The 10,673-nt window shown below is 37.6% G+C and overlaps 1 protein-coding gene across 1 annotated transcript; it reads right to left on the bottom strand.

Moving 5' to 3' along the window:
• Positions 1 to 9,952, bottom strand: LOC112141329 (chloride transport protein 6; the record flags this gene model as incomplete). Its single annotated transcript, XM_024264438.2, is given in 16 exon segments — positions 1 to 27; positions 1,461 to 1,614; positions 1,911 to 2,040; positions 2,931 to 3,042; positions 3,114 to 3,280; positions 3,649 to 3,762; positions 4,986 to 5,118; positions 5,212 to 5,270; positions 6,009 to 6,076; positions 6,366 to 6,492; positions 7,192 to 7,298; positions 7,454 to 7,520; positions 7,595 to 7,660; positions 7,736 to 7,801; positions 7,883 to 7,942; positions 9,530 to 9,952. Coding segments are annotated over 16 exon segments (1,532 nt in total), but the record flags the coding sequence as incomplete, so codon positions are not given.
• Positions 9,953 to 10,673: the final 721 nt, after the last annotated feature.

The raw sequence follows: 10,673 nt of genomic DNA, 5'->3' as shown, positions 1-10,673 counted from the left end.
CCGGAGTAAATGTCCAGCCCCATGTTCCTGTGGAAGAACAAACTCGCAGTGAAGGGAAGATCCGACAGAAACCACAATCATGAGATGTCGCTACATCAAGCTGACTAATGATGGACTATTTGAACATAAAAAGTTAAGCAAAGCAGTTTGTATCTTCTCAGGTGGAGAATAAAAAACAGAAACTTATTCTGTGATGTTTCTCAATGCTTTTCTTGTTTGATTCTGAAAGTGTAAAAAAAAACACACTTCCAAAACCTCCTAATTACCTAAATTTTTAGTCTTTTGTGTTTGTCATGATTTTCATAATACTATGGAGCTTGTTTTTCCCTGTATGTAAATGAGTTAGTTGATGTTGTATCCTTGTTTACATGGTTATTTTGATATTTATTGTTTGTAACAATAAAAATATACGTAGTTTAAAAGTGACACTAAAGGGCTGTGTCATGAAAAGCTTTTAAATGTGACCAGAAAACGGCTGAGCTAAATGTTTAAAGCAAATAGATGTGCTTTTATTTTTTTAAATACCACAATTAAAGAAAAAGTGAATAAATACATTTAAAAAAGTTACTGTTTTTGTTGCAATACCATGTCTTTCTTTAAGGATGGCAAATAGATATTTTTAGTTTTTACATCAACTTTTATCTATTTATTAGGGCAATAATTTAAACGTCTTTAAAGCTTGAAATTTTCACTCCAATCAATTTCTACTTTCATAGAGTTCCCAGTGGTCTTTAAATTATGATTGTACAGTTTTTAGCCTAAATCCAAAAACCTATGTTGTTTTCTAGGACACAGTTTCTGCAGAGCACCAAAAATGTATCAAAAACTGAACTCTGAGTTGTGGGCGGGACCCTTATTGCAGAGGACCCGCCCCCTTTCTATCATCCAAATCTGTTTAAACTCTCTACTGTTAGCTTACAGCCTCTCACGCACCAAACCTAACATTAGCAACAAAAAAGGCGAGCAACATTGGAGCTATCCAGCTGTGATCCAGACTCCAGCAAAGACGAGAAAAACAACGACGTTCGTGGATCTATGTGCCTGCAAGTGGATGCATCAGAATGAAGGAAGCTTGTGGCCCCGCCCAGCCTATTTTCTACATCACCAATAAGTTCTTTTTTAAACTGCATTTTTTATCTGCTTCTGATTCACAATAGTTTTAATCTTAACAGAAAAAAATCATCAGAAAAAATATATAAGAACATGTTAAGAACACAATTTTCATTGGAATGAGTCTTTAAAATGATTTGGGTTCATGATTTTGCAAAAAAAAAAGATAATTTTATCATATTAAATGTTGCAGTATAGTTTGGTCTAATAACCTAAAGTCTAAAAACAAATGGAACAATATTATATTAATAATGAGTGAGGCGCATCTCCACTATAATCTCTCCGGATGGAGCATCTCAGATGTATCTCTGGATTTGTGATGTAACACGGGTAAACATTAAAGGGCTTACACTTTTAAAATGTTTGCGACCAGACGTCCAAACGCGGCGCCGCACAGGAGTGACGGTACAAAGAGACCGCTCGGTACGGACACGCCGTAAGTCCAACAGGCCAACAGGAAGTAGAGCAGGAAGAAGACCGACAGAGTCACAGGGCTGAAGGTACCTGTGAGGCAGAGAATGTTATCACTTTGAGCCATGGTTTTTAAAATGTGATGTCTTTATTTGGGCAGAAATGATAAAAGCACAGATGTGTCGCTTAATGAAGAGTATAACCAACATCTTTAATTTCAAAAATTTAAATAATTGAGAAAAAACTCATTAAAGTTGTTTTGATGGAATTCTCATCATAAAAAAGGTTCAAGTGCCATCAAAGTCATTTATTAGTGAGTTAAAGTTTCTAACTTGTAAAACAGGAAGAATTTGACTCTAATATAGTTTTGTTACAGGGCTAATGCTTACTGTCCTGGTGGAAGAGCTGGTGGATGGCTGCCTCCTGTGGGTTGAAGAACAATGTGGCCATGTCGTTGTAGGTCCTGTTGGAGCAGAAGAACTGGCGGATGGTGGAGTTGATGTCTTCACTGCTGGCCAGCTAAAAACAAACCCATCAGACCGAAAAACAAAGACAAGTCACGTTTATGGGTCTTCAAATCTCATCAGTTTGCTTATTAGCAAGATAAGTCAAAAATAAAGAATAAATCAAATTCACAGAAGTTTTATGCTTTTTTTTTTTAAATCAGACAATTTTAATATGATCCTGTGAATTAAAAAGTGGCTCAAACTATAAGACATTTTTTGGGGTGTTTATGTCAACATATTTACTGCTTTAGGAGGATGTTTTTTAAGACTGCATTTTATTTTGAAAGGAACTTGAATGTGCTGCTGTCAGATTAAAATAAATCAAAAGTGTTATATGGCCTATTGAAAAACATAGCACTGTTATGGTTTAACTATTGTGTATATTATGTAAATGTATAATAATTATTTGACATATGTAAATGTTCCCCACAGTTAGTTTCAATACTACAATTAATACAAAAAATGAAAGTTTGATTCTAACTTTTTTGTTTTAGATTTAATTTGGAATTAAATTTTGACCCGGGGTGGGGTGAGGGTGGGGGGTATACAAATCTGAGGTTGCAATGAGACACCACCACAACCTTATTTTATACCAGGAAAAACCCTGTATTCCTTTAAATTTTATTTTTCATTTATAGTTTCCATTTTTTGTTTCAATTTAGACAAAATAATTGGACTGTTTTGTATCATCAAACAGTTAGTTGACTCTTTTCTGTACCGATCAATGGACCGTGTACGATACAAACCCCTAAATGCGATGTTACACACGTGTAATACCACTTTTGGCCCCTTTGGGCACAAAGCAACCGGTTTGAGTCGCTCCTTCACGATGTACTAAGCTAAAACAAATCCTAAAGTCATAAAATGTCCTGATCTGTATTTATTCATTCTAGAGGAGGTTACCGAGCTGTTGTGTGCTGCCGGAGAGTACAGGTCGCGACACTCGCCCAGCAGAATGGAAGCTCCAAATATCACCACTGTTGTCACCATAGAAACCAGGAGACTCTCCAGAACTCTGAAAAGAGTAGCGAGGAGATCAACTTGGAGTCAGGGAGAAGGGAGATGGTCTCAGTACGACTGGGTCACCTGACAAACTTGGCTTTGGGATGAATGTGTCTGATGCGATACTTGGCCAGACACTTGTTGATGCAGTTAAAAAGAGCCCCCAGCAGGCCCCCCACCACGCCCATGAGGACGAAGAAGGCCAAGTCCACTGCCGTCCACAGGTGGCAGTTCTTATCTCCATCTGGACACTGAGGGTTAACATTCAAAAAGCTGTTTTGTTCCCAAAATAATATCAACAGTCAGAGCGAATTATTCCAAATTAAAGTTAAAACATTTGTTTTAGTCCTTAAAGTTTTGTTTTCTTGGATGGATTTGAAATGTTTCATTTTCCTAGATAAAAAAAAACATTTATAGCCAAGAAATATTTATTTATCATCCATACATTTGAAGATTTTACCAAAATAAGTCTATATGTGAGGAAAAAATCTTTAAAAAATTGTTCTTGACAACGAACAAACTTAAGGTATATAATGACATTCAAATAAAATAATAAAAAAAACAGAAATAAACATTGTAAAAATGTAGAGTGTAAGAAACAATTTCTGAGCCTGTTTACCTTGAACTCCCCAAAGTTGAGCAGACCTGGCAGCTGGAAGGAGCCCCACTTGTTAAAGTTGATCCCAGAGCGAAAGAAGTTCAGCGTGAAAGTGGCCGACATGGAGCAGAAGAGCTGAGAGGATGATGAAAAGAAACATCAGGATCATCATAACTCAAACAAAAAGGCTGATTATTTATGTGTCTTAAAGGGTAACCAAACAGGGAAGTTGGAGGTCGACTCCACCCACAGCTAAAGATTGAAAATCCAGTCAGAGGGGCGGGGCTTGGGGGCTGGACTGTTATCATTATTGGAGCTGCAGATCATGATGTCAGACTTGTGAAACTTACATGTTTTGACCAATGACAAAATTCAACTGTAATACCTGATTCAACCATCAGGGGGCAGCACATATAGGGTTTTTGACTATATTTGCAAGACTTAAACAATTACAAACAGGTGTCTGTATAAGTTTGTTGTGGAGGAGGTTCTACATTGAACTCTTTTCCTGCAGACTCTAAATTAATTACGTTTTATCATCAATTTCTAGAGTCTCTTTCTCTCATATTTGGTTCATGACAGACCGCTCCGCAACCGCACACGCTCAGTGCACCCCCGCCCCTATCCTGACAGTTCACGTGCATCTTGCAACAAGATAATGATGATAAAGCACTCTGACAGAAGATTAAACCTTTTACTGTCATTTTGATCAGTTAGGCCTATCTGACGTGTCAAAAATCTAAACAAGAATTAGTTAAATCCAAAGTTTTCTTCAAAGCCAAAGAGCCACAATGGAGGAATGAGCCTTTTAATGAACCTGCATTCATCCCACCACATTTCAATGAGTTGCTGTGTCACATTGTTCCACATTTTGCCGGCGCCTCCTCATCGCGCAGTGTCAGTTGTGTCAGTGGTATTTGTGACTGTGGTGTTAGACTTGTTATCAGAGGCTCCAGCATGTCTTCCACACATCGCCGTGCTGCTTAAGCTGGTGTTGTCCTGAGCCACGAGCCGGGTCTGTCTGCAGCACCAAAATGATGGAGGTGCTCCCTTCGTTTGCATGGAGCCTCCCTCTTTACATGTTTCATTCCCAACAGCTTAATGTCAAACCAGGTGTTGAAAATTTGTGTACCAGCAAAAGCTGAGGCCGAGGGAAATGACATTTGCAATTATTTGTTTATAAAGCACATTACTGTTGCAAAATTGATGTTCTGGAGTTGTGTGGTAATAAATGACGTGGATAACAGTTTTCTACATTGAATTAAGTCCCAAAGCGTTTTACGGCCAGGAGTCATTCACTAATACACACAGCGAAGTGAGGAATGGATTCTTTGCCCAAAGACGAGACGATGACCCACCACTTTCCAGGTGAGCGCTTGGTTCCAAAAAGATGAACCCTCCTCCAGGCTGAAAAGAGTGCCCCCTATTGGAGCTCCGAATGCAGCAGCGACTCCAGCAGCAGCTCCAGCCGAAACAAAGTCTCGCTTGTCCCTGAGGATCAGATTTGACAGAGAAAAACTTGTAATAATTCATACCAACTGTTTGATTCATGCTTGTAAAGGAAAGTGTGACGAGGGGCCTCACCTGTCACTGCGGAAGTATGGAAAATCAAATTTGATCCTCTTAAAACTGATGCTCTGAAACTGATGGAGGTTGAACAAATAGGTTAGGAGGCAAATCAATGGATTTTAAATAAGACGGGGTCTACAACGCCTACACCTTGAAGTGGCTAGGATAGGCTCCAGCAACCCTGTGACCTATGGGGTAAGATAACTTTCTAAAAGAAACATATTTAAATGCACAAAGTTGTGTACAAATTAATATTGTGTACAACTTCGGAGAAAAAAATATGAACCTAGCATTTGGTTCTACGTTCACCAGGTCTCTTTAAAATAGTAATTTTGTTTTGAATAAGACTTTACTTTGTTTTGAATATAAATTTATCCTTTTCACAATCTGTCAAAAATAAATCANNNGCGAAGTATATAAACTATGAAACAGAAAGTAAAGCAAGTTAAAAAATCATTACAATTTACTGTTGGAATTTTGATTTTTAAACATATACTGGATTGAGATAAAAGTTTAGCCTCAAAGATATTTACACAAAGGCAAAGGTGCTGCTTAGACCCGCCCAAAACTTTCTAATGAACTCCTGCCGCTCTGCAGGAACTATGTTTTCAAAAACAACACAGGCTTTTTGATTCTGGCTAAAAACTTGGAACTTTTTGACTAAATCAAAAGCTGATTGAAATAGGACTTTAAAGAATGGGGAGGTTTCCGAGCTACAATTTATCCACAAGGATAAAACCTAAGAAGTTAACACACGTTTAAATGAAAATAAGAATATTGCTCTCCTTTAAAGTGATGAAGAAGGTTCGTACCTGAGGAAGTCCAGCTCCAACAATGGCTCCACTGTGTATCATCGGCCCTTCTTTCCCCACAAACAGACCTGAGAGAGAAAACTTCACGTTGTCTTCACAAAAAAATATATAATTTCAACATTTAATCCTAATATTTCCTCTATACAAAACAAGGTTTTGCATTAAAATCAAACATCAGAGGTTTTATCAGTTTCATGTATCTAAAACATCTGAAGCAGAATATCAAGAAAGTGTTTCATGTTGGTAAAATTCTTTGTTTAACTGATGTATGGGAACTAATTGAATCATCACTTATAAAATGCATTAAAAAAGAACTCTAAAAAGATCAACAACTGGAATCCAAAAGTCCTTCCTCACCTCCGGACACAGAAAACAGGACTCCTGCGGCTTTGCAGAGAAATGTCCGGAGCCGCACAATTCCAGGAATTTTTATTCCGTTCAAGTAACTCTTGATTTCTGGAATTCCTGAACCGGCAGCCACCGGCTGAAAACACAACACGGAGGAAAAGGTATGTCAACAAAACAACAACAATGTCTTCATGTGTCAGAGAATTAGAACATTTGTTTACAAAAACCTAAAAACAATAAAAAATGTGTTTGCTCTGCAGTGAGATGACCAAACAGAGAAAAAAAAATACTTTGCAGCAGATACAGGAATATATTTTCTTTTTTTCACTCCAGTCGTCTTGATTTGTTGTAAAAGTGGTGTTTTAATTGTGATTTTCCTATTTTTAGCCAAAATCAAAAAAATTGTGTTGCTCTCTAGAAAATAGTTTCTGCAGAGCAACAAGAGCTCATCAGAAATTCACCTCTGAGTTGTGGGCAGAACTCTTGGCACAGAGTAAGCCCGCCCCCTTCCCCTTCTGTTGCTGAGAGCTCTCTGTTTTCATTCTCTCCTGCTAGCTTACAGCTCCTCACAACCCCTACCTAACATTAGCAATGCAACAAAAATGGCAAGCAATATCAGGGCTATGCAGTTGTACAGTTATGATCCAAACTTTTATAAATGTCCTCCATTGTGAGAAAAAGGCTACAGTGACATGTTAAAAAGATCAAAAATCTAATTTTCATCAGTGGGTCTTTAAATAATTTAAGTCTGTGGAAGTGATCTGAATATATTTTATGTTTTTTTTTATTTTTTTGTGTGAAAATGTTGCTCCAAAAAGGTTCTGTTCAAACTCACCTCGATAAGGACGAGCAAGCTGGCGATGAAGACGAAGATCACGTTGAATGAGAGAAGTTCAAGCAGAGATAAAGACAGACAGCCTTTGTCAGTGCACTTCTCTATGGCTGTCAATGATCAGTTAAGGTGAAAACGTGTCGTTTTCTCAACATGAACGATTAGAACATTCTCATGTTAACTAATTTGAATCTACAATCTGCACTTCTGCAGATTGTGAGCCCCAGGAACATTCAGAAACAAGCAGAACCACAATGAAGGATACAACTACCAACAACTGAGAATTTGATTCTGGTGAAGAGATGCACAAAGAAATCCACAAATAGTCCAACCTGTAAACAACAATGGAATTAGATGTGGCCTGTAGATCTGATAAAGTACAAGAGAATATTCAGAGGGTACCTACCAGACCCACCGTGACCCCGATCACAAACACCATCATCCACCGCACCACCTCATACTTGCTGGATTTCTGTTGGCAAATTGAAATGACTAAAAAGGAGATTTTTCACACAAAAAAACACATAAAAAACTTCCCTTCTTTCACCTTGTTGTCCATTCCCTCCAGAACCTCCACATAGGGCTCATTGATGCAGCGGTCATAATCCAAGCTCTGCAGGAGTCAGATCACAGTTGGTATCATCAGAGCCACAAGTCCAACCAGAGTCCAACAAGTCTCCTCACAGTTTCTCACCTCGTAATCTTTCCGGGGCAAAATTTCATCTTCTTCATCTTGGATTTCACCTAAAACAGCCTAAAGTGAATAAAAAACATTCTGAATAAACAAAAAGAACAACATGCTCTGACATTATTATTATATTATTTATTTCAGAGATTTGTTTGAATGTTTTGGTTAGTGAATTCCACAGGTTTACTCCATAAACTCATATGTGCGCCTGCCTGTCTTAAGGTTGAGCGAGCATATTGAATTTAACTAAGTATTTTCTTCTCTTTCTGCTTTTTTTTCTGAATTTGAGGAAAATATTGAATGAAAAAGACCATGCACATTTTTTTACTTGGCTTTTAATATAAACAACAAGAGTTTTAAATCTACTCAATCCCCAAATTTTAGCAATCATGTCTCTGCTAACAGCTTGTTATTGTGTTCTCTGCTGCATTTTTGTTAATTATTATGATTGCTTGGCGCAGTGGTTAGCGCTCTCGCCTCACAGCGAGAAGGCCCCGGTTCGAATCCCGGCTGGGACCTTTCTGTGTGGAGTTTGCATGTTCTCCCCGTGCATGCGTGGGTTTTCACCGGGGACTCCGGCTTCCTCCCACCGTCCAAAAACATGCTTCATAGGTTGATTGGTGACTCTAAATTGGCCCTAGGCGTGAATGTGAGAGTGAATGTGTGTGTGATTGAGGCCCTGCGACAGACTGGCGACCTGTCCAGGGTAAACCCCGCCTTCGCCCTTCAGGGCTCCGGCACCCCCCCGACCCCGAAAGGGAAGAAGCGGACAAGAAGATGAATGAATGAATGAGTAACAAGAGCTTTGTGTGGGTACTAGAGTATTACTTTGTCTTATTCCAATTCAAAAATAACCTTTTCATCAACCTAATTTAGTTCATTTGTTCCAGACTGGTAGACAGTTGTGTCATCTGCAAACAATAGAGACTGAATGATTGTAGAAACTTTGCAGATGTCACTGAAAAACAAAGGGAAAAGTAATGGACCTAAGACCGATCCTTGGGGAACTCTGGTAATTACTTTTTTATATATTGTGAATTTTGCACAAATTGTTGTAGATTAAATGATGGAACTGTTCCTCCAGTACTGGTTTAAAGCCACACATTTACAAAGTGGTGAAGATTAGTTGAATTCAGTGGATGAAAACATTCTAGTGTTTTAAAATCAAGACACTAGTGTGAAAAGATGAAATAATCTGTAATGAACTACTTGTTTAGGAATACAGCTTAGCTTTCTGAGTCGGGTCATTGCTAAAGCTACTTATACCGTAGTAAACATGTAACAACACATTATTGGTTCATTTTTATTTTACATGTTCTACAGAAGCTATGTATGTCATATTTCATTATTCATACAGGCGAAAACTTGAACTTTATAAAAACGCTATAATTTTAAACAGGGGTGGAGGGCAAACTGCTGCCAGAACCCCGCAGTCCTTTCTGTCTCCAGTCCCGCTAACATTAAAACAATCTGCTAAAGTACCGCGAAACGATTTGATAAATTTAAGCTAGCACTGCTTTGCCTGCAGAAGATGCTATACAACACCAGGGTGGAGCGAACCAGAGAAGAAGCCTTAAGAACTAAATTCTGCAAATTTGACTGAATGGCGGATGAAGAAACTCTTCTTTTACTGCTGACTGTGTCTTCTCTTACTAGCTCTTCTGGCGTCCTCGTCTCTCCTTCTCTGCAGCAGCACTGACAACAAAAACAGTTTCTACAACACGCCATGTTGTTCCCTGTTGTGTCATGCTGCCTTCAGGTCCTCTCAGAAAGCAGTCAACTCCTCAAACGGCGTCTAGTGAAAATGCGAAAGGAACTATAAATATAACGAATGAACACAGTTAAACTTAAAGTTAGTGTAAAAAAATACAGATAATAATAATTATTTATATAATTAGATTGACTTTTTATTCATAACAGAGTAAATGTCGGAGGTTAGTGAATGCACCAATCTTGATGTCACGTGAGTTTATTGGCGGAAGATTCTTTTTTTCAAAAACTTTATTTATAAACATAATAAACAACATGAAGGGGAATGCCACGAAAAAATAATTTAAGAAAATATTAATGCATACAGAAATGTTATACAGCCGTAATTCAGAAAATTCGAAAGATTCTACACCATCAAAACTGCGTAAAAGGACACAAAATTGTCTTTTTAATTTTACATCATCATATTTATACTAATGCTATCAATACAAATAATTGAATGTATTTTATTGTTTAAAAAATCTCAAAATACTCTTTTCATTTTATTTTACAAACACTGACGACTGTTTTCAAAGCTCTAATTTAACATTTTAACCTTGAAAAACTATATGAAAGGGATCCTCTATAAATCCGAACTGATACACACTAAAAAAAAGATCAAACAGATAAAAAAAACGATGTTTTAAAAAGCCAGTTACCAGCTAATTTTACTTGTAAGGGAACATTTTTAATTTTTAATTGAAAAAAAAAAGTTCTGCAGACTTTTCTTCTTGTGCTCTTCAGATTTCAACTGAAGTATCCCAGGGATCCCGTGTAGATCATGCATGGCGTATAGATGTCTTCAAGATACAAAGTTGTCAAAGAGAAAAGCTGTTTCAGCATCTGAGATTCACTTGTAGTTCTGAACTCAGCCAGCAGATGTCTCCCTTCTCACAACTTTAGTGATAATCTTGCAGCAAATTGGTGTCGTTTTTAATCCCATTTAAACCTGAATGTGATACAACAATGATTGATGAAAGCCTTCACACAGCAGTGTTGTTCCAAAGATAAAAAATAGATCTTTTTTATTTTCCTCGTTGTTTGCAAA

Source organism: Oryzias melastigma, unplaced genomic scaffold (assembly GCF_002922805.2).
Source record: "Oryzias melastigma strain HK-1 unplaced genomic scaffold, ASM292280v2 sc01035, whole genome shotgun sequence".
NCBI classification, from domain to species: domain Eukaryota; kingdom Metazoa; phylum Chordata; class Actinopteri; order Beloniformes; family Adrianichthyidae; genus Oryzias; species Oryzias melastigma.
The sequence above is the reverse complement of the archived record's forward strand: the minus strand, read 5'-3'. Positions and strand labels throughout refer to the sequence as shown.